This window comes from Eptatretus burgeri, chromosome 3 (assembly GCF_056783735.1).
Source record: "Eptatretus burgeri isolate ZD-2024b chromosome 3, Ebu_testis_v1, whole genome shotgun sequence".
Lineage (NCBI taxonomy): Eukaryota > Metazoa > Chordata > Myxini > Myxiniformes > Myxinidae > Eptatretus > Eptatretus burgeri.
In genome coordinates, this window is record NC_140963.1 from 145,350,045 (window position 1) to 145,375,044 (window position 25,000).

At 40.4% G+C, this 25,000-nt stretch overlaps 1 protein-coding gene across 4 annotated transcripts in view; it reads left to right on the forward strand.

Moving 5' to 3' along the window:
- LOC147031219 (uncharacterized) overlaps window positions 1-12,253 on the forward strand; it is a 196,862-nt gene extending 184,609 nt beyond the window's left edge. For all 4 annotated transcript variants that reach the window (XM_085876073.1, XM_085876071.1, XM_085876074.1 and 1 more), the window contains exons 17-18: window positions 8,275-8,469; window positions 8,570-12,253. In XM_085876073.1, the coding sequence (XP_085732199.1) occupies window positions 8,275-8,469; window positions 8,570-8,731 (357 nt within the window). In that variant the 3' untranslated portion in view covers window positions 8,732-12,253. The remainder of the gene's footprint in view (window positions 1-8,274; window positions 8,470-8,569) is intronic.
- Window positions 12,254-25,000: the final 12,747 nt, after the last annotated feature.

Genomic DNA, 25,000 nt, shown 5'->3' on the forward strand with positions numbered 1-25,000 from the left:
AAGGATTTTCTGAAGAGACCTGGTACCAAAGGAATTGTCTCCATCTCAGATCCTTGGTCAGAGTCAAAGTCTCGCATCCATAGAGCAAGACTGGAAGCACCAAGGACCTGAAGACTCGGACTTTCGTCCTCCCGCACAGGTGATGCAGAGGCATCGCCTCACCCCATGATGCAGTTAATCCATGACTCCCCAGGCCCAACCCAGACCTCTGTTAACCTCTGACTCACAGCCAGTATAGACATGAATATCACTGCCGAGGTAAGTGAATCTTTAATGACCTCAACATCCTCACCACAAATGGGCACAGACAGGACAGCAACATCCAAGATGTCATTGAAAGCCTGGATCTAAATTTTGACCCAAGAAACCCGTAATCCCAGCAGCTCTGACTCCTCATTCAGCACCCCGAGGGCCTCCAAAAGGATATCCAGAGTCTCTGCAAATATGACTGCATCATCAACAAAATCAAGGTCAGAGATCTTGACATTCCCAAATGATGCACCGCAGCTTGATCTCTCTGACATCTTCGCCAGAATCCAGTCCAAACAAATGCTGAAAAGTGTGGAGGGCAGGACACACCGATGACAAACTCAAGTAACAACTGGAAATAAGTCAGAGATGGCATCACCACATCTCACAGCACTTTCAGTACTTGAGTTCAGACATCAGATTGATCAGTTTTGGTGGCACTACAAGAAGACCAAGAATCCTCCAGAGAGCATCCCGATTCACTGAATCGAACGCCTTACAAAGATTAACACAGGCTGCAAGCAGCCCCTGCCGAAGCTCTCGTCTGCGTTCGGCGAGGACCCGAAGAGCAAGGATACGGTCAATCGTTGACCTCTTTGTTGTAAAGCCTGACTGCTCTGGATGCTGGTGCTCAAGCAGATGGTGGCGAACCCTATCAAGAATTATCTGAGCAAAGACCTTGCCCGCACTGAGAGCAGCGTCACCCCTCGGTAGTTGTTGCAGTCTTGGCGATCTGCCTTCCCTTTCCAGAGAAGGACAACATGGCCCCTCTTCCAGTCAGTTGGGCTGATGTCTGTTTTCCAGGCAGAGCACAGAACTGCATGCAATGTCACGAGTGCAGCATTTCCACCAGCCTTGAGAAGTTCAGCATGGATGCCACAGATTCCTGGAACTTTACCCCATTTCAACCGGTTCACTGCAGCCTGTGTTTCCACAAGAGAAGGTGGACTACATTTGATTGGAAGGTCATCAACAGAGATTGGAACACCCCTGACGTCCAACTCAACAGCTGGTGGATCAGCCTGGTACAACCGCTCAAAGTAACCGGCCCAGCGGGCCTTCACTTCGGACTCCTCTGTCAAGAGCCTACCACCCTCTGCTCTAACTGCAGTACACCGAGGGGTGGGCTTGGATGAACGCAATGCGCGAATTCCCCTGTAAGCAGGATGAGAATCACTTGACCACAGGTGATGCTCTACCCTCTCACAGATTCCTCGCACATAGGCCTCCTTGCCCACCCTTAGCGCACGTACAGTTTTATACCTTAGCTCCCTGAACAGCTCAGCTCTGCCAATAAGCTTGGCCCTGCAACTCTGGTCAATGTTATCCAGTGTCACTTGAGAGACAAAATTCTTCTTTGCCCTATGGTGAGTTCCAAGGCATCCACTGGCAACATCAAGGACGGTGGTCTTGAAGGCACTCCACAACTCTTCAGGACCTCCCAAAGCACCCAGACCCCCCAAATCTCCACTCAGTTTGTTCACAAACTCCTCAGCTACCCTCTCATCCTTGAGCTTGCCAACATCCAGCTTAGGCTGGGATGGTACCATTCTCCTGGATTTAATGTGCAACTTCAGAGTTGTTACAACAAGCCGGTGCTCAGTATTGAGGAACTGAGCATTCCGGTAGACCCTGCAGTTCTGGTCATCCTCCAGCGACCATCAACGAGCACATGATCAATCTCCTTTGCCACACCGCCAGCATTGGAATACCAAGTCCAGCGATGAGCTTGTGGCTGCTGAAACCATGAACCAGCTACCCAAAGTCCATGACTTCTTGCAAAGTCAAGGAAATAAGTGCGATTCAAGTTCACAGTTCCAGACCCATGGGGACCAACACACGTCTCATAACCATCCCTATCAGTTCTGGTCGATGCATTGAAATCCCCTAAGACTAGAAGTGTATCTCGTCTGGGGCACTGATCAACCACAGACTCGAGCGTGGCGTAGAATGCATCCTTCACGGTGAGATCACTCGTCTCAGTCGGAGCATAAACAAAGACCAGGGAAATGACACGTCAGGAGTGACGAATCCTTCGTCTCATAATACGCTTGTTGACCGGTGTTGCCTCAATTATCATTGGAGTCAGCTTATTGGACACAGCTACAGCAACTCCTTGGGCATGGTAACCATCAGAGCGACCAGACCAATGGTAGTTGTAATCACCCACCATGATCTCGCCGCAATCCGATCGCCGAACCTCAGAGAGAGCTGCAATCCCGATGTCCAAACGCTTGAGCTCAGATGATAACAGGGACAGGTGATCATCCTCTCTTCGGGATAGGACATTCCAGGCACCCCCCCCCCCCCGAACGGACCGCCTCAGGTTAACCCAAGGAGACCGCTGTCTGGTGGACCTCAGCACCACTCCGACACACTCTCCCGCAATCTGACCCGGGAATGTTACCCCGTGGTTTTCCTCCTTTCATCAAAGATTGGGGGTCCCGAAGGCTTTGCCCCAATCCCGTCATCCGGTGAGCTGCCATGTGAAGGGAAGCTGCACAGGAGGTACTCCCATGGAGTGGGTTTTCAGATTTTTTTGCGTTTTTGCGTTTTGCGGAATGAAGGGTTTTACGGTGGCCCGAGTGCAAATCCTGCCACCAACCTCCGAATACGAAGTATCCCAACTGCAGAGGACGTCTGCAGACATAGTTGGCCACTAGATATGGATGGCCCTTGGCTCACAAGGAGCTCCTCCACCCTTTGACAGGTTTTCTTTTTAATCCTGCTGGGTGTCCATATCCAAACACCCTCCTCACCAAAAAACACCTGGTGGGGGAGACGGTTTAGTCACTGACAACCCGACCATGGAACAGGTTAGTGCAGGTTTACATGATACCTGCAGCAAGTCACAGATCTAATCTGGCCTGACCTGACATTAGGCCAGTGACAGAATACACATCATTTTGTCATTGGTTATAAACGGGGGTACATTTGATATAAAAATTCTCATTGATGGGGTATCCATTGGAGGAGCCAATATAAAGATACCAGTCTTTGTAGTTAATCCTGTACTTACATCGTGAACATCTCTGTATTCTGACCCACTGCAACGGAAGGTCACGCTCTCGCCCACCCAGCTCGCCAACCAACATGGGGTCCGAACTAAACCATCCCACATTCCAACATGTAATTTTTGAACACTTCTGCAAAATGCCTCCCACTGCGCAACCATCCATCCACATACCATCTATGAAAATCCATGGGGACAAGGATGAACAATTCCACAAACTTGCCCTTAAAAGACCAACAGTACCGTCCGAATACACGGCCCTCTCAGTATGGCCCGGATGTCAACTCGGCTCATCAAAAATGCCTCAAAATCGACCCCTCCCCTTGGACACCCGTGCAGTCTCTGCGTCCGTCTCAGTTCCTGCGTATGTATTATGTCCACAGCCTTCAGCGGTCACACACAGCTGGAATGTGCCTCCCTCTTCGTGAGTGATTCAAACCGTTAAAAGCTCATTCACATTACAAACTCTTTCGTGCCACAGATTGATGCAAAATCAAAACACTCCGGAGCCCGTAGGTCACGCGCACGGACACACAGGGGGTGACTCTGTGATCACAGGACAAGCACTTTCTTCCAACCACCACTGATAATTATGTACCGGCAAACCACCTCATTTAACTCCAACATTCAGTGCCACGTTTGAATCAACATTTTTTTTTTTAACCAGCAAAAGTTCCCATTCACAATACACCCCTGACACACACACACACACACACGCACGCACGCACGCACGCACGCACGCACGCACGCACGCACACACACACACACACACACACACACACACACACACACACACACACACCAAAATATTATACATCAGTCCATTTCATCAACACAATACACAAACTATCCTTTAAACATTCAAGCACAGTCAGATATTCATATACAGTATATAACAGTCATATACAGTATTCCTATCGCAAACCAAGGATCCTTGTAAGGTCAAGTCATCAATTATACCTTCGTAAAAAGGGACCCTTAAACTTCAATGATGTTTCCTCGTGAAATTTAAACCACGGGTCTCTGATCCTCACGGAACTAAATGATGTTCACAAGGTGGCCCTTAGAACTTCTACAACCAGCTTTTCTTTCACGAGATGAATCAACCAAATTCCTCAAGATTGTGTCGCCCAAAGAGATGCAGAGACAGGGTGTGCAGCTGTACAAATTCACAACACAACAAAAGGAGAGGGGAAGAGAACTTGTAATAGTATCCCCTTACATCTCCTTAAGTGACCATTTGCATCTGCAATGCTGAGCCAGCACTGCTCTGGCCTCTTCTCAAACAGGTTTATTTTTCAGTCCACTTCACCCAGAATTTCCCTGTGTTGCTCACCATTATATTTCACCTTAATTCCGCTTTGAGTACTTAGGCAGTCCTCGGTAAGTCAATATCTATGACTTTCACTATGGCTTAGCTCCCAACTGCTCTGAGTTTCTAATCCAGTTCTTACCAACGACGTCTCCGCCACACCGTGATTAGATGTCCCACAACCTTTCACACAGCACCTGATTCAGCGACTTGCAATATGTGGCACCTGACTCGGCGATTTACAATTCACGTAGTGCCTCACTCGGTGACTTAAAATGGTTGCCAAGATGTCAAGCCAAATACCAATCCCCTTAAAGTCCTTTCCCAAAACTACCAATCCCTGGATCCACCCTAGTTTATAGAATAAACAATCCTTATTGTACCTAAATGATACTTGCTGTGCTTACCTTCAAGTCTGAGTTTGGATCTGTGCAGGTCCACAGAGAGAAACAGAGTACATCGCCTGGCTGCTGCAAATACACTTGTCTCAAGAGCTTTCAATAGGCTTCTCTTACCTTTTCTAAATCCCCAGGCACCAAGTCTTTGCTGCCTGCCCAGCATTCACTCCACTGCTTTCTCTGGACTTGGCAGATCCTGTCACAGTTGCCAAAATTTGTCATGGAAATTTACACAAAAGGGAAAACCCTTCAAAATTTAACAGATCATTTATTATATAAAAACACATATATGTGGAGAGAAAGGCTCGTCTCAAGAGTCCAGGCAGATCTCTGAATCTGAGCTAGAATACATGGCCTTTTATATGATTGGTAAATTGAGAGGGGTCAGAACATCATGGAGTACTTGGTTAATCAATACCGGACTACAAGAAAGCTTTCTTTGCACACAAGGTCCAGAGGTCCATGACCTCAGCATTTTGATGAGACTCCTGCTTTACAATCAACAAAATAGGACAATGGAAAGGCAGAGTTAATGAGCTTCGTGTTTGTGCAATTTTTACAATTGAATGGAAGACCAGAGTTAATGAGACTGCAATGCCTTTTGGGGGCCCGACTTACCGGCGACAGCCAAAGTAGTTCTACCCAATTTGCCAACCAAGTGAAACATCGATTATGAGAGAGAGGGAGAGAGAGGGAGAGAGAGGGAGAGAGAGGGAGAGAGAGGGAGAGAGAGGGAGAGAGAGGGAGAGAGAGGGAGAGAGAGGGAGAGAGAAGGAGAGACAGTCCATTTATATAACAACTTTCAGTATGCAATGATTCATTATCAAGTGTATTTTAAAGTATCAGAGCAGCAAACATAATAGATGGGCACATATTTACTTTCACAAAACATGGACTAACAACAAGATCCCTCACCATGCCCAGGCGTGCTTGGACCAGTATGGGGATTTTATATTCGTTATTGTTATCATATGGTTTGAAATATTCGCTTTGAGTGTACAGTGATTTCTGTTTTAAGGATGTGTGGAGGTCACAACATCCACTCCTGTGTTGTTACACATGGTGCAGATGTAATGATGCTATTATGTCAATGGCAAGGCTTGACAGGTTTTATATAAACAAGCCAATGTTAAATGTTGTGTCTTTGACTCAAATTGTGCCAACTGGGTTTACTCACCACAGTCTAATTTCAATGTCTTTTAAATTACCCTTTTTCACCCATTGGTAGTGCTTATTGGTCTCTCAACACTCGTCTCTTCCAAGACAAGGGATTTCATGTTGTCTTTTGAGTTGGGTAGGAGAAAATTAGGTCTTCCAAATTTGATTTTGATAGCCTCCAGTTGTGGTGGGATTTGCAAAAAACCCAAATAAAACCTTTTTGTCAACAATATAGTTTATGTTGTACCAAAAGGCAGCTAATATCAATTGATCAGTTAAACGGGGAAATAGTATCCCGAAAACAAAACGACGATGAGGTTGGGAAAGGCACACGTGACCAATTAGTATGGGCTAAGAAAGCATTGCTGGAGGAGTTGGTATGACAACAAGCAATAGGTACCTTGGTAAGAATGCAAATGAGCTACTTAACATTGGATATGCCAAACAAGGAGTTCTTCAAATTAGAGACTTCTCTTAAAAGGTCACAACAAATTCATAGTTTATTCACTTCCATTAGGTCCCTGGAAACCTCTCAGTAAGCAAACAGGTGCACACTGAGGGATTTCTATTCTAACTTATATTTCCCTCAGAACTTGGACAATGAGATGAAGCAAGAATTAATTTCTGGGCTCAGGAATGTCAAGTATGATGAGCAATGCATGCTTGACTCCCCAATTTTGGCAAATAAACTTGAAACAGCTGTGAATAGCCTGAAAGATGGGAAAGCCTCCAGAATAGATGGGATGCCAGGGGAATTCTGTAAGACTTTTTGGAATATAGTGCGACCTGATTTACTTGATGTGCTTGATGAAAGCAAACATGATGGACAACTTCCAGTGTCTTGCAGAAGAGCGGTCGTATGTTTGCTGCCAAAATCTGGGAACCCTCACCTGGTGAGAACTGGTGACCGGTGTCTTTACTGTGTATTGATTTTAAAATTCTCTCTAAAGTACTTGCGAATCGGAGGAAGACTGTTCTCATTTATGTTATACATCCAGACCAAACTTATTGTGTGCTTGGAAGATCTATCCATGACAATATATTTCTGGTAAGAGATATTATTTCGTGCAATAAGCACCTGTGTGATGATTTTGGATTACTGATTCTTGATCAAGCTAAGGCTTTTGATCATGTTGATCACAAATAACTTTTTTTCTGTTTTGAAGGGAAGGGGTTTTGGTGAAACCTTCATCTCTTATGTAAAACTCCTGTCTACCAATACTCATTGTATGTTGAAAGTTAATAAAAGGTTATGTTCTTCCTTTCCTTTTCAACAGGGTATCCATCAAGGTAGCCCTCTTTCTGGTGTCTAAAACAAAGTCATGTTTGAGCCACTCCTGCTATCCGTTAGACAGCAAATACTTCAGGGAATGAGAAATATTGGAGCAAAATTTGTGCAGACGGCTTAGCTGATGATGTCTGTGTTTCAATTCGAAGTACGAACAATGTCAATGTTTTACAGCATTGTCTGAGAGATTTCTCTGCATCCTCCTCTGGTGGGATAAATTGGAATAGAAGTGCAGCATTATGGTGCAGAAAAAGTAACCTCTTTTGTATTACCACCATCACTCCAACAGAACTTAGTGTGAAGGACGGTCAACGGACGAGTTAAATATCTTGTAGTGTACCTTGGTAATCATGAGACAGAGATGAAATATTTTGAAGAAGTATTGGAACAAATTATATACCCCACCGTACATGAGTGTGGTCCAGAGCATACTGAAAACATGGGAAGTTCTGTTGAAGTCCCTTTCATATGAAAGTCATACCTCTTGTCATTAACAATTCAATTGCAACAAAATTGTGGCACAGAATGACTGCTTTGCAGCCATCAAATCGACTAATTATGGCTATTCAGCGAATGCTGAATGATCTCTTCTCTCTGTATCTCTCTATCTCTATCTCTATCTCTATCTCTATCTCTATCTCTATCTCTATCTCTCTACACAAGGTAATCATCTGGTTATCTGCTTCTTCAGTATTACATTTTCAGGCACTTTCCCTTGGATCACACTCATCATATCTGTTCTGCTGTCCCTTTTCTTTTAGCAAGGTCAGAGCAGGCTGTTGGGATATTTACAAAACTCTTCAGATGCCCTGAACATTTAAGGATTCCTCATTTTCTCTGTTCATATGCTTGGTAGGTGGGCCGAGGATACATGGAGGGCCTATCTCCAACACGTCCGCATCATTGGCAGAACCGTGCCATACACGAGTGGGGTCCAGAGCAGGTGAACCAATGGCTATTGGTTCTGGGCCTAGAGCAATATGCCGAGTCTTTCTCGTTGCATGATGTGCATGGGGATCAACTCCTGCAGCTTGATGGGAGCAAGCTTAAGGTCAGCTCGAATTGAAGAATCTTATTCTTTCACATTTGAAAGTTTTTGAACAACTTGCCAAATCAAAATGTTTCTGTATTTCTTGTGTTGTTTTCACTAGGCACTGGGGGTTTTGGATGCAGAGGATCGTGCTTTGATTAAGCGCAGGTTAAAGGACCTTCGCACGGCTCTAATGAAAGAAAGGAAAGTTCAAGTGAAACTGGAGCGACAACGAGCCAAGGAGCTGGCAACTTCTGATGGTTCTCAGGACACTATGATCTGATAAAAGCATCTGACATTCGGGAATGATTGGGGGCAGTAATTTTGAGTTTGGTAGGGGTGGTGGGGGGGGGGGGACATATTCATGTGGCTACTACTTTTGATTTGTGAATCCTTTTTGATTATTTGCTGTTATCTTTATGTATTACATGGCCCAATGGGAGCCAGTAGAGCTGCTTTTTTGTAATTTTTTTTGACATTTCTCTTTAAAAATGTCAGGATTATATTTTTCTGAAAAATTACTGCTGTTTTCTGGAATACCTCAACGTTAAAGGCCTGAGTTTTGGGACTGTCTTTTTATTGGACACTGAGCTGGACCTTGGGGATGGTTTAAGGGTTTTGACAAAGTGGTGGGGTGGGGGAAGGGGTTGCAAAGTGAAAAGTTTCTTTTTTTCACAGAGTGAAAAGTCCAAATGGAGGTAACTAGGCACAGGAAAGGACAATGCAGTATGCACACACACACACACACACACACACACACACACACACACACACACACACACACACACACACACACACACACACACACACACACACACACACACACACACACACACACACACACACACACACACACACTCTCTCTCCATTCTCTCTCTCTCTCCACTCTCTCTCCTCTCTCTCTCTCTCTCTCTCTCTCTCTCTCTCTCTCTCTCTCTCTCTCTCTCTCTCTCTCACTCTCTCACTCTCTCACTCTCTCACTCTCTCACTCTCTCACTCTCTCACTCTCTCACTCTCTCACTCTCTCACTCTCTCACTCTCTCACTCTCTCACTCTCTCACTCTCTCACTCTCTCACTCTCTCACTCTCTCACTCTCTCACTCTCTCACTCTCTCTCTCTCTCGGTCAGACTGCATATAACAGAGGAATGGGGATGTGCTGTGAGAACCAGTAAACCCGTTCTTTGAACAATGACAACTCCAAAGGGGCCGTGTTGTGCTCGCTGGATTATTTTGTGATGATCCTGGAGTTTTTTTGTTTTTTTAAAATACAATGTCAAGGCTCGTAAAAGAGCAAACACACAGAACGCATAACAAGGGGAGCAGGAGATGAAAGATGGAAAGAAAAAAGTGTGGAACAGAGACATGAGGAGATCTGTGGAAGGGAGAGGGATGGGTTGGGGTACATGGGGTAAACAAGATGGATACTACAGGGACTTTCAGGTCCTTACCTGACAGGGACTTTGAAAGAGGTGGGTTTGGGGTGGATTACCGGGGGTAGAAAAGATTATGGTTTTGGATGGGGGAAGGTAGAGAAGAGATGTTGGTGAGTCGCTGTTTTTACCCAAAGCTTGCTGTGACTATTTTGACCCCCCTACCTTTTCGAAGTTGTAGGAAGCCTGATAACTTCTCTGCCAAAGTTTAACCAAAGAACAACTCACATTTGAAATCAAGTTAAAATGTTATACCACCGACATTTGTCTTGTTGGTTGGTATCTTCATTTTAGGGGTTTCAGAAGGTGGGAGGAAGTTCTCCCAGAACTCAAAATCTGCACCGCCTTTTTCATTAAAGGATCATGATTCATGAACCAAACTGAAACCTGTTCCCATATTTTCATAAAGCAAATTGTAAAACTTCGTTCTCAGAACTCTTTCAGCTTTGGCTGCCAGTCTATTGGTTCATGAATCTTTCTCCTTCACCGCTAGTCCCCCATGCTTCATGCGCAGAATACACTTTGCATTGGGGGGTGATTTCCTTCTCCTCTAAGCTCCAGTTTTGTTCATTTAATCTTCTCCGAACTTCATCTGGAACTGCGGAGTTGATGATTATAAAACAGGTGACACCTTTTTAGCTTTTAGCTTTGGTGTAGAGTTCTGTCCTATCGTGAGGCAAGGATCCCCTTCCTCACTGGAGAAGGTGCAGTCATTATCTTTTTCATCACACATGTGGCTGCACAAACTTTGGCTTTGTCACTGTTGTCATTTTCTGTGACTGATTGTCATTGTTTGGCATATCATTGTTACAGCCAGCCATTTTTCTTTCTCCAAGAGGCCATAGGGCCTCGGCTGCTTAACAGGGGTCACCGATGGCACTCAAAGGAGTCGTGCCAAGAATGCTGTGCATCTGCCTGCTCGCTTTCTCATTACTGGTTTGCTTAATAACTTGCCCTTGCTCAGGATCACTCACAGGGGAGGTATCCACAACCAAACCCCGCTCCATTTTTAATGGGTTGTGCAGCAGGTTTTCGAGTTGTTTCCAAAAACGAACATTTTTCTTTTGCAATTAGTTTTCCAGAAAAGTCGGGATAGATGGCCTCAGCTGTTAAGTAACTAGGATGGTGTACTAATGATCAGTGAATATTCTCAGCTGGTTGAACACTGAGGCCATAAAGTGGAAAATCCAAATTTTGTGCCAAAAGAAATGTCCAGGGCATTTGTTTTACCAACTAACTCGTAATGTGTGAAAAACTGCAATCCTTTGTCTTTAATATTGCATTCATCATTAAAATGGTTCCACTTACAGACAGGGGTGAAAACATAACCTCTATCCACCTTCGTTAGCGGAGGGAACTAGAACGGTACTTGGTGGAGTGCATACTGCCGCCAGGCTGAACAGTTCATGTTTTGTATCCCACCAATAGGCTGGATCGAGATCCAAACATGAACAAAAATCAAATCAGCTTGTTCTCATCAACTAACCCAACTCATCCACTAGTTTTTTTCATCATCCGTCCAAAACTGTTTGAAATATCATGCTAAACATTGTTTTTGTCCCTAACAATGGTGAAGAACTCAAAAAAATATAAAAAAATTAGCGTATCTGGATCTTCACCAAAATTTAATCTATTCGTCCTTGTCGCGCACCCAAACTGTCCACCAGGTTTTGTCTGAATCCGTCCATAACTTTTTGAGATATTTTTGTAATTATTCTGAGAATGAACTAATTCCTGCACTTTTGAAGCATTGTACTTGAACAAAGGTTGAAATGCATTGTGCGTCGGGGCTCACTGTGCATAAGGGGTCACCATGCGTATGGGCATTTATTCACTGGCCCTGAGGTCTTTATTTTGTGTAAAACCAGTTGCTCTGTTGTGCATGAAACCAAGTTTCAGTGGAAGCTCCTGTTTCTGTTACTTGCTGTTTTGTTGGTAAACACTTGTTCGTGTTGGGTTTTAACATTTGTTTTGATTTTTAACCCTTTATGGGCCCACTGGTGGGGTCTGTAATGAGAAATACCACTTGCGATGTAAACTTTTTACCGAGTCGAAGGAGCAAAACCACAACTTGTGAAATCTTATTCTGCATATTGCTATTGTTCATCATTTAATATTGGTAAAATCTAAATGATATATTTCTGGCTGATCACTGTGACAAGAAGTAATTTTAATACATTTGTTGTGAGTACCTGCATTTACAAACCACTTCCCTTTGAAAAGCAATGAACAGCATAATATCCAATGAAAACAATTATTCCATTTTTTTTTGACTGGATATTGTAAATGAAATCGTTTTTTAATCCACCAATTATTTTATTTCTTCAGCTTGATGGCACTAATTGCTGTGCATTAAAATTATGCCTTGTTGAATAGTCTTGTTGAATGTTTTTCTTTCCAAAAGTGAGGCTTATGGAAGAACAAGGAAGAACTGACAGTTGGACAAACATCAAGTGAATGAACGAACAGGGTAAGAGGAAAGAAAAGAGGGGTGGAAACACTGAAACGTGCAGTGAGCTGGTTGGGTTAGGTAAGGTTAATGGGGATGATATGAGATTGTGGTGCATGGGTTGTTTGAAATCCGGAGGAAAGAGTGAGACAGAAGAATCTCTGGAAGCAAGGAATAAGAGAGTTTTGGTGAAGTCAGCCTTGATTTTGGAAGTTTTACCAGAAGGTGATAACTGGAAGAATACATGCATCTTGAAATATGTAGGTAGGGTTTTAAGACTGAGAAAGCAGAAGGAAAAATATCAGAAACAAAAGTTTTAGATTTGGTTTATCTCGTGGGTGATTTGTTTGCTTTATCTTGTGGGTGATTTTTTTGGGGGTTTGTCTCGAGGGTGATTTGTTTGGTTTATCTTGCGAATGATTTGTTTCATTTGTGTATTTCAGCTTGCACAAAGCAAAACAATGCATTTTACACACAAGAAAACTAAGAGTAAACTTTTTACACGCAAGAAAACTAAGGAAACTAAGGTATAATTACACAAGAAAACTTGTTATTCATGCAAAATGGTCTTGCTTGCTGAAAAGAAGTGTTTTTAACAGTGCATTAGCTTCTTCTGACCCCGTTTTTTCTTCAAAATCACCATTCTGATGCAGAAGTGTGTGTTTTTCATCAAATTGTGTGTATTTTTGCTTGTGGAAAGCAAAACAACACATTTTACACAAGAAACTTTATTCATGCAAAAAACGGACTTATTTGCCTAAAACTAGCGTTCTTCACAACACATTTGCTTGTTTTGACCATGTTTTTTGTTCAAAATCACTATTCCAATGCAGAAGCATATGTTATTCATTAAATTGTGTGTATTTTCACTTGTTCAAAGCAAAAATTAACATTTCACAGAAAAAACATAATTCATGCACAAGCAGTCCAATTTGCCTAATACAAGCATTTTTAGGAAAAATTAGCTTGTTTTGACCCCATTTTTTGTACAAAATCACAATCCGAATCCCAAAAAAATCCATTTGAACCAGACTCTCTTCAGAGCATTGGCACTGCCAAAGCAATCTCCTGGCCTATTGAACACCATCCTGGACAGGTTACCACTCTGACACAGGATAGTCAGGTGGCTCAATCATCCCAGCAAGCTGGTACTCATTTTGCTCACCTCAGAAAGATGACAGGCTGAGTCAACCCCACCTGATATGAAATCAACAGTCAAGCAGGATTTGAATTCAGGACTCTTGGAATTAAAGCCCACCACCGTAACCATCAAGCCAAAAACTGACATAATTTGCCAAATACAAGTGTTTTCAAGAACACATTCGCTTGTTCTGACCACGCTGTTTCTTCTAAATCACCATTTTGATGCAGAAATTTGTGTTTTTCATCCTATAGTGTGTATTTACCTTTCACCAAGCAAAACAACACCTTTCACACAAGAAACGTAATGATGCAAAATAGGTCTAATGTGTCTAATGCAAGCGTTTTTAAGAACACATTTGCTTGTTCTGACCTGGGTTTTTGTTCAAAATCACTATTCTGCTACGAAAATGCATGTTTTTCATCAAATTGTGTGTAGTTTAGCTTGCAGTAAGCAAAACAACACATTTTACACAATAAGCCTTATTCATGGAAAAACAGTCTCATTTGCCTAAAACAAGCATTTTTCACACCACATTAGGTTGCTCTGATCCCATTTTTGTTACAAATACTATTCTTATTTAGAAATGGATGTTTTTCATGAAATTGTGTGTATATTAGGTTGTACAAAGTAAAAGATTACATTTTACAAAATAAACAATTCCTGCAAAAATTGTCTAATTTGCCTGAAACAAGCGTTTTTAAGAACACATGAGTTTGTTCTGATGCCAATTTTTATTCAAAATCATGATTTTAATGCAAAATCTCATGTTTTTCATTAGTGTTTTTTAGCTTGTTGTAAGCGAAACAACACATTTTACACAAGAAACCTTATTCATGCAAAAACGGTCATATTTTTCTAAAACAAATGTTTTTTGCAACAAATTAGCTTGTTTTTACCACGCTGTTTTTTGGTCAAAATCACGACTCTAATGCAGACACACCTCTTTTTCATGAAACAGTGTATACCGTAGCTTGCACGAAGCAAAATAATACATTTCACACAAACATTTTTCATGCAAAAACTATCTTATTTCCCAAAAATAAGCTTTTAAAGAAGACATTAGCTTGTTTTGACCCTGCTTTTTGTTCGAAATCAATATTTTAACGCAGAAATGCATGTTTTTCATCAAACAGTGTGTATTTTAGCTTTTCCCGAAGCAAAACAACAAATTTTACACAAGAAACCATATTCATGCAAAAATGGTCACATTTTCCTAAAACAAGCATTTCGAACAATTTAGCTTGTTCTGACCCGGTTTTTTTCTTCAAAATCATTATTCTAATGCAGAAACACCTCTTTTTCATCAACTAGTGTGTATTTTAGCTTGGTATAAGGAAAACAAAATATTTCACGCAAACATAATTCATACAAACACAGTGTAATTTGCCTAATACAAGCATTTTTAAGAACACATTTGAGTTGATGTAAAATGTTGCTTATGGGACACCCATTCAAATGAATGGGGAAAAATGGAAAAACTATTTGACCCAAGCCCCAAAAGCTCAAAATGGGACACTCACTTCGTCCCCCTCCCATACAAGCAAATTAAATATTGAGACTTACTGATTAAAGCACTTCTTCCCCCCAACATATAATCACAGTCCTTTCATATTTTCATTGCACTGAAAGAGAGAAACAACGAATATTTGTCCATGTTCTACTTTAGGGAATAACAACTTTCTAATAACATTCATTTCCATTGAGAAAATTCACAAATAATAATTTGGAACTTGGGTCTTGGTTTAAGTGTCTTTGCTGAGCAGAAATGAAATGATAAACTTCTCTTAATGCTGTTATTTGACCACCTCCTGAACCACATATCATTTTGCAATTGTAGTAAATTGTTTTATCATTGTTCAATTGATAACCATCAAAGTTTTCAGTCCATTCAAGGATATTTTTTTTCTTGACATCCTCCAACTTCTTTGTAATTAAATTTTTTTTTTCTTTTTTTTTTGTATACCTTGGTCGAGGCTCGTATGAGAGCTAACACACAACTCACAGCAAGGAGGCATGAGACAAGAGGGGCGGGAGTGGAAGGGACAAAACAGTGGGGAACAGACACATTAGGTGAACTGTGGAAGGGAGAGGGATGGGGATGGGACGGGGAACATGGCGAAGAGAAGATGGACATTTCAGGGACTTTCAGGAAGGAAAGTAGGAGAAATGAAGGAAGTGGGCTTGGGTGGATTATCGGGGGTAGAAAAGATCGAGGATTTGGATGGGGGAAGATAAGAGGTGGTGGTGAACAGCTGTTTTGAAAGCCTGGAGGGAAGAATGGGAAAGAATAGAGTGAGGAAGTTTATTCCAAAGGCGGGAAAAAAGAGGAATGAAAGAGTGAAGATGAGCAGTGATTCGTGATTTTGGTAGTTTTACCAGAAGGGGGTTGTTGGCGGACCTTGAGCGCCCTGTGGAAATGTGGTGGGGACAAATCGCAGAGAGAGCAGGGGGGCAAGGCTGGAGAGGAGTCGGTAGAAGACAGAAAGACCACCGACCAACCTGCGGTGATTGAGTGAGAGGCCCAAAGACTCAGCTTCATTGCGGGAGATGCCGATGATCTTAAATGCCCTGGTTTCGACAGCGTGAAGCCGAGAAAGGTGGGAGGCAGGAGCACCAGCCCAGAGGGGAGAGCAGTACTCCATCAGGCTACGGACAAAAGCTTTGTAAGTGGTCAGGAGCTCAAGAGGGCCGAGGAAGGACTTAGCACGACGGAGGATTCCCAGTCGGCGACTGGCTTTTGAGGCGAGGTTGGAAATGTGACTTTCCCAGGAAAGGTCATGGCAGATAGTGAGACCTAGAAGCTTGAAAGAAAAGACTTCTTCCAGAGGATTGTTGAGAAAGTGGATGGGGGGGTTTGTAAACGGTCCTTTCGAAGAGACATAGTGAGAGTGTGAGATTTGTCTGGATTGAAAGACATGTTCCACGTGTTGGACCAGTTTGTGATTTTATCCAGATCTGCAGTGAGTGAAGAAGCTGCTGCTTGCCGCTCTGAGGGATGACAGATGGTACGGCAGAGGGTGGAGTCGTCGGCAAAGAGAAATAGAGGATTTTCCAGAGAGTCTGAGAGATCATTGATGAAAACCAGAAAAAGAACAGGGCCCAGAACGCTACCTTGAGGAACTCCAGCCTGCACAGGAAGAGGGGATGAAAGAACTCCATTTAGGGCCACACGTTGACTGCGACAGGAGAGGAAGTCTGCGAGCCATGAGTGGAGATGGCCTTGAATACCATGGGAAGAGAGTTTGGTGAGTAGGGCAGGGTGCCAGACTGTGTCAAAAGCACGTGATATGTCCAGGGATACGGCTCGGATTTCCTGTCTGGCATTGAGGACCTCCATCCATTGATGGGAGAGCAGAAGCAGCATATCCAGGGTAGAGTGACCTGGTCTGAAACCAAATTGATGATTGGAAATCAAGCCATTGGAGAAGAGGAAGGATTTCATATCTGAGGCGATGATGGATTCCATCACCTTGCTGATGATTGGGAGAAGGCTGATTGGTCTGTAGTTATAGGGATCTGTTTTTGCACCTTTTTTATGCAGGGCAGTGATGTTAGCAGATTTCCAAGCAGATGGCAGATGACCTTGGGCAAATGAGAGGGTGAATAGAACAGAGAGAGGGTGAGCAAGAGCAGAAGAGCAGGCTTTGAGGACACGTGGGCTGATGCCGTCTGGACCGGTTGCAGAATCTGACTCGAGGTTTGAAAGCAAGCTCTCCACCTTGTCAGGAGAAAAGGATACAGAGTCCAGGGACTGTTGGGTGCGACTGGGTAAAGTGGGTAGAGATAGTGATGGGTTTAGGACACAAGATTTAGCTGCAAACACCGAGTTTAGACATTCAGCTTTATCACGTGTGGAATCAGCAGTGCGGCCATTTGAGGTAAGGGAGGGGATGGAGGGGGAACATACACCAGAAACAGATTTGATTAAACGCCACCAGGATTTTGAGGAGGGAGAGAGGTTTGAGAGTTCAGACTTGAGATGAGAAAATTTATCTGCTTATTTATTTTATCTACTTTTACCCTGGTTATTTCTTCAATAGGTCTTATTTGATATTTCTCACATTCATTATGTTTACCATTTAAATACCAAGGCTGATTACATCTCCACCCTTAGGTTTGGTTATTGCTTGGTTCTATCACTAATAAATCAGTAAAAAGATGCCCCTTACTATTTATACTTATAACCAAAAGGGGTACTCTTGGTTCCATTCTCTAAAATATATCTTTTGTCATCAAAAGCTCCTCATGCTTTCTTGTTTATCTCTTCTGTATATAATTGATGTTTATAACTTCTTATTGTATTCATTTTACTGTACTCTTCCTTCTTAAAGGTTAAACAATTGCAATAATGTTTAAAGTTTATTGTTTCCTTCATTATATCTTTCTTTATTCCCTTGAGCTTCTTCTCACACCCTTCAATGTTATTATTATTAATATACTTAAAAGCATAAGACTTTGATCTCAATCCTATAAATTCACTCATTACCTTCCCACCCAATTCATATTTAAACTTACCAATAACCTTTTTATTCTTTGATGAAAACAACACATCACCTGACATATAATTACTTGCATCATAAATATATATCAATATTATCAATCATATCCTCATATACATCACTTATTGTAATTTCTAATATAAAACGATCTGTATCCATAAATAACAATGATGCATCATCCTTATACTTTGGTTTTAAATTATTATAGTAAAAGTCATACATTAACGACTTTGACAAGTCAAGAATTGATGTTCCTATATAAATAGGTTTATCCATTTCAATACTCTTTTTTTCAAATGAATAGCAGAAAAGTTTTTGGAAAACACCTCCGCTCACTTAAAACTTGGTCGATTAATTAACTTTGATGCCCGTTTCCAAGATGTAGCAAGTCTTATGTTTTGCCTATTCCGAACATTTTTCCATAGTCTTTCCAAATACAGCATTATTCATTAATTTATAAAAGTCCTTCTCAAAATCTGTTTTTGTTTCTGTTCTCCTTTTTGTATTAAAATCAATATTCCTCTTTAACCAATGACTGTTTCAATTTCAAAATCCTATGAATTTTCTAACTCTCAACCCAGCAGATAAATATTGTCTCAAGATCCTTTGATGCAAAACAGAACTTTCTTTGTCATTTAATGGAGTAAGTAGTTTTTCTGTAGATTTACCTTTTATATCAAATGACTGTTGGTAATCACTTGACCATTCTTTTGTTGGACTTTCTTTATCACGGGCAGAGGGTAGGTCGTTATGTTTGTTATGAAGTTCTTCTGGATATTTTCAATCAACCTCAAAATAATATCCAACTTCAGCTTCATCCAATTATTTTTGAGAGGAGATAACAATGTCTTGTACAACTTTTTACTTATACTTTTTCATTGTCTCTTCAAATTCAACATTATTAATAATTTCATGAAAGTTCTTTTTATTTTTGTTAAAATGAGTCAGACAAGCTTCCGCGCCCGAACCAAGCCCCAAAAGCCCGAAGTCATTTCCTTTATGAGACACACCCGAAAAACCCATTGTTTTCACATTTCATTGACGTCATCAACTTTCCTATTCAATACCAAATGCGAACTTAGAATATTTTATTCAGAATATGGAGTGTTCAGATGATTACTCCAACCTTGTAGATCAATCGTTTTCACAAGATGAGAGGTGAGATCCTTAAACCAATTCATGATTTGTTGTTTTGTACAGAATTAAATCACTATACAACCAATAATTATTGTATGTTTTTTTTTTCCTGACAGGTTGTCCCCAATAGCAACATCATTAATAACTGATATTGAATGAATATCATGAAGAATAGCAAAATATGAATGAAATCCTTATAGATCTTCAATCATTTTGAAGAGAATTAAATGGCATCATGTCTCAGATGTTGGAAGACCATTCACATCCCCTGACGTTGGATAAGTCAAAAGAAAGGTGAGAAATTATCCTCTCTCTCTCTCTCTCTCTCTCTCTCTCTCTCTCTCTCTCTCTCTCTCTCTCTCTGTCTCTCTGTCTCTCTGTCTCTCTGTCTCTCTGTCTCTCTGTCTCTCTGTCTCTCTGTCTCTCTGTCTCTCTGTCTCTCTGTCTCTCTGTCTCTCTGTCTCTCTGTCTCTCTCTCTCTCTCTCTATCTCTCCCCCTCTCTCTCTCTCTCTCTCCATCTCTCTCTCTCTCTCTCTCTCTCTCTCTCTCTCTCTCTCTCTCTCTCTCTCTCTCTCTCTCTCCCCATCTCTCTGTTTCTCTGTTTCTCTGTTTCTCTGTTTCTCTGTTTCTCTGTTTCTCTGTTTCTCTGTTTCTCTGTTTCTCTGTTTCTCTGTTTCTCTGTTTCTCTGTTTCTCTGTTTCTCTCTGTCTCTGTCTGTCCCTCTTTCTCTTTTGGTGTTAATTTTTGTCAGTTTTGAACCACGGAGTGTTGACTAATTTTCATTTAAATTTTTTCCAGTTTAAACGCCTGTCTGGATGAATCTGGCACAAAACTCAATCTTCTGGAGGTAAATGTTTTATTTGTGATTTTATTAATATCATTATGTAATCATCTTTATGTACCCTAATGGTTCTCCCCTCTTTGTTTTGAACAGAATATGGTATCTGAGTTTCAAAATTGCAAGACATAAAAAGCAGACTGCTGGGAAATTACGTTCATTTTCACAATTGAAGATTTACCGAAAGAAAAATGTTTAATGTTTTCAATGTTTTTCAATTATATAAGCTTTGCTTACAATTATTTAATTCTTAATTACAAGAAAAGAATAAAGGAGGTGTCAAGAGGATGTAGGGGTGGGGGAGGGTTAGGGTTGCGGTTGGGGGGAGGATTAGGGTTAGGGGGTAGGTGCGCTCCCCAACGACTCACCCCCTCCCCTCCCCGTTTATGTGTGGGGAATGGTGGGGGGTGGGATGAGGGGGTGTGGTGGGTCAAAGGTGGGAGCGCACAAGGGGAAGGAGAAGGAAATGGGCAGGGCTTGTGTGGGTGGGGTTTGTGTGGGTGTGGGTTGAAAAAAGAAGGGTGGAGCATTTTTAATTAAATAAACATGTTGTGTATAGGGAACTAATAAACTAATCACTAATCATGTGGAAATGACGATGAGGGTGTGGCGTGTGTGTGTGTGTGTGTGTGTGTGTGTGTGTGTGTGTGTGTGTGTGTGTGTGTGTGTGTGTGTGTGTGTGTGTGTGTGTGTGTGTGTGTGTGTGTGTGTGTGTGTGTGTGTGTGTGGGGGGGGTTGTGGCTGGAGTCAAAAAAGGGGGGGAGTCTATTTTAGATTTTTTTCTTTTTTTTCCAATTTATTATCTTTGTCTTTTGTAATTCCTGTGAATAAAATCAACCTAAAATCTCTTCCACCTCTAAATCACGTAATTTGTAAGTCCAAAGAACTGTACTGATTACATCAACAATTTTTAAAAGTTCATTTTTCCATAGCTTAGAATAACCTTTTTCAAAATGAGATTTCCACCTGTATATTCTAACGATATCACCAACTTTGAACTTGGACTTTATGTCATTCATCTCTTTTTCATATTTTAATTTTGTAAATGTTTCGAATAGTTTTGTTTTCATGGAGGTATGAATCGTATCATTGTACTTATCTACAATGTCCTGAATTATAGATAACCATTGTTGAGAACCAAGTTGAGTGAACTTTGTATATAGTCTCTCTTTTATAGTGCGATTGAAACGCTCAATAACAATCGCTTTTCCTTCATTAATGGTGCTTTTTCATGTAATGCTGTTATATTTAAGAAAATTCATAAATGTTTTGTTGTAGAACTCTGTACCCTCATCAGTCCACATTTTTTAGGTTTTCTCTTGATTTTATATCTGTTGAAAGGCTAACATAAGCGTATTACCTGTTTTGTTTTTTAAAGGGACAACCCACGCATATCTACTCCTCAAATCAATAATGGTTAAAGCATACTTGTACCCCTTATCATTATTGAGTTCAATCAAATCAGCAGACCAGATATAATCAACTTCCTTGGAATAAATCTTTCTTCCATTAAACTTTATGATTATTGGTTATGTAATTTATCAGCTAATTGCTCTTCAATCTTAATGACATCATGAGAGCCTATAAGTTTTTTGAATTTCCAAGCCCAAGTTTCAATTTAGCACTGATCATCTTCTTCACGATGAACCTATAAACTTTTTCTCTCAAGGTTGGATTTTGTATTAAAGATAAATTATACAACATTTCTCGATCCGCTTCAAGTTTTTCTTCCAACGTCGTGCTATTTCCATAATCAATATCGTGCCTCATGCACACTTCATCAACCCGATTGATAGGTTTGCTCTACGGTTTCGGATTGTCAGCCTCATCTAATCTTTTATTCAACTTTGTTCCTGGACCACAGAAAGAATACCCTGGTAGATGTAATTCTCCTGGTATTCCAGTTGTTGTAAATTTACTTCCTGATAAATTTTTTTTTAATATCTCCCCCTCGTTTGTGTTTGGTGATGAATTTACTCTTTTTTTTTGAACCACACACCGAACATGTGCCTTTTTGAATAACCATATTATTTTTACTTTTAACAGACGAGATAATTTTACTCTTGGTTTTCTTTTTACATTTGAGACAATAACGCATTTATTTATGTGAAAAATTCCTTCAGAGTGCAAAAACCTTTTTATTTTCCAACATGCACATTTGAATCTTAATTTTTAAAACGTAAAGAATCCTTTGAAATGTCTTCACTCTCTCCTCCATTTATTAAAGAAAAAAATGTAAAACTTTTATCATAGTCAATTACACCAATGTCATCAATAATATAATCTTTTCCTTCTTTCACTTCTTTATCTCCACTTTCTTGTTTAAATCTTCTCCCTGAAATTCCTGAAATTGATGTTAATACTCTTGTCGCATATATTTTTACAAGACATCAATTATTTGTTTTCCTCCTCAGTGCATTGAGATTGATTTATTTTCTGTAATTCCTCCAATCTTTTTTAAATCTCACTGGTTTCCATACTTTGATATTTATTCATCCTCTCTCTTCTCCCTCTCCTCCTTCTCTCCCTCTCCTCCTTCTCTCTCTTCTCCCTCTCTTCCTTCTCTTTTTTTCTCCCTCTCCTCCTTCTCTCTCTCTCTCTCTTCTCCCTCTCTTCCTTCTCTTTGAATAAGCGTTATTTTTCACTCATTTCATCAATTACAAATTTATTCTGAGCAGCAAAAGCATTAGCAATGCCAAAAAGCAATCTATTTTCATGATCATTCCTTTGCAGTTGAAATCTAATTTTATGACCATACAGAACTTTATGATGATTACAAAAGCCAAATATACCTTGAAGAGGAACTGCCACAGCACAACTATTACCTGCTTTTGTATCATCATTATACATTCCTTTTCTTTGACTATATCCAGGGTCTGTGTTTGTTCCCGTTGCTACATCAGGAATAAAACCTTCAACAGCTCCCTTTCCCATTCTATCACGAAATGAATATAGTGTAAACTTCATCATTTCAGATGTAGCAGAGACATAATCAACCGCTTCAACTTATTTTGTTCCAATATATAAATGAACACCATCAGACATTTTCCAGATGAAATAATTTATGAGTGTAGTGTTTGTGTTATTCTCAGCCTTAGTGAATGTAAATTTACACAACAAGAAACTTTTGGCAAGATTCAAATTAGGTTGTTGATTATTTATTTCAAAACTTTTTCTTCCATTTGTATTTCAGTCTTGGAATTTATCTTAAAGTAGTCTTTTTTTTTTAGTAGAGTTTGAGATAACAATGGTATCATCCAAATCATATATACTATCAATTGTTTCCTACTTGTATTTATTTTGGAAAAAAAGATCTTAAAACTTTTGAAACCCTGACCCAAGTATTTTAATTATTTTCTGTCGTTCTTGGCGAGCCAACTGCGTTTTGCCTTTCTTCATTTATTTTATTGCTTGTAATTTATGGGATTCCTTTTGGGCATCTTTTATACTCTTTATCGCACCCACTACATTTCCCACAGCAGAAGCAGTTGAACCAATTAGGTCTTTATGTTTCAGAATAGTTGAATTGATACCCATTAGAGTATCAATTAACCCATCTCCTTTTTTTCTAAATTGATGTCCCACACCCCTTTGTCTCTTAGGTTTATAGTATCCTCGACCAAGATACATACCTTCACCCTTGTAGTATGGGGAAAGGAACATCCCATCTCCTGTAATTATTTTATATTTTCCCAACTCTTGTTTCCTCACAATAACCATCATATTTATTTATTGTGAAGCTTCATGTTGGTGAATTCCGCTGGATATAATTTCTCCATTAAGAGAAATCATGCGATTATCTTGGTCGGTTATCATAACATTTACTCTGTATGTGGTTTTTCCTGACACAGGACGATAAACCAGATTTTGGGGTTCCATGTTGAATTTATAACCAATTGGGGTTGAGTATGCACTGAAGGAAAATATTGTATGTGTTCTTATTCCATCATTATAAAGCTATCAATCAAATCACAGTGAATTAACACCGAATTTATTCCTGAGGATATTTGAATAACATTATAATTGTAACACGTCCCTTTAGTTTCAATCTTTTTTGAGAAGAAACCCAATAACTCTCTAAATGAATTATCAATTGTGAAATCAACCTTGTAGTTATTTTTAAGTTTAATCGTTGATTTTGAAGTATGTTTTTGAATATCTATAACTATTTTTTGGTTCATCACCCTGTTCTTTCATAAGGCGAGCAATTTCGGAAGATATTTGAGAAATCTCATATGCTCCGAGTGAAACTGTTATCGTTTTGTATCCACTTCCCGGATTATAACTAAACTTGTCATTTTTCTCTGTGATATTAAATAAGGTATTATAAGTTTTCATGGACAATAAGGACGCCTCATCTTTTCTTGCGTCATTGAAGTAGGTATGGAAATGAAGATGTGTGGTCGCTGTTGTGAATTTAAAACTCAGGATTGTGCTTCTCATCTTATTTATTATGGAATGAAAATAATCAATAAATGTCAATACAAAGATATTTTATGTTCATCAACTGGTCTAAAATGGCTGACGCTTCATTAAAACAATTGTTATTTCCAGCCTTCTTACCACCGAACAACAACAACAGTCTATTAACTAATTGTGATGTGTCATTTGGAAGAAAACCAACACCTGAACCAAGCTTACTTCAAGCCTGAATAATGTGTTTCTCCTTCTTATTCTTCCTACTTTTACCAGATATATTGACCCTATAATTAAGGGAGCCCAGCAGATCAATATATACTCTATCAACCTTATTTTTCATATCCAATGGTTTATCAAAATACTTTGATTCATCCCTCAAAGTTTAACCTTGTCTTCCATCTTTTGTTATAGTGGGGCAAATTAGCATAAAAATTGTGCATTTTGTGAGGAAAGCACCAAATTTGGCACACGAGTAGCCTATCACATTATGAACAGATTTGGATATTGGGCCATCTCAAAATTTTTGATGGCAGTGGAAAATGGCTGCCACAGCCATCAGCGGCTGAATTTGAGATGGCCCAATCTCCAAATCTGTTCAGAATATGTAAGGCTACTCGTGTGCCAAATTTGGTG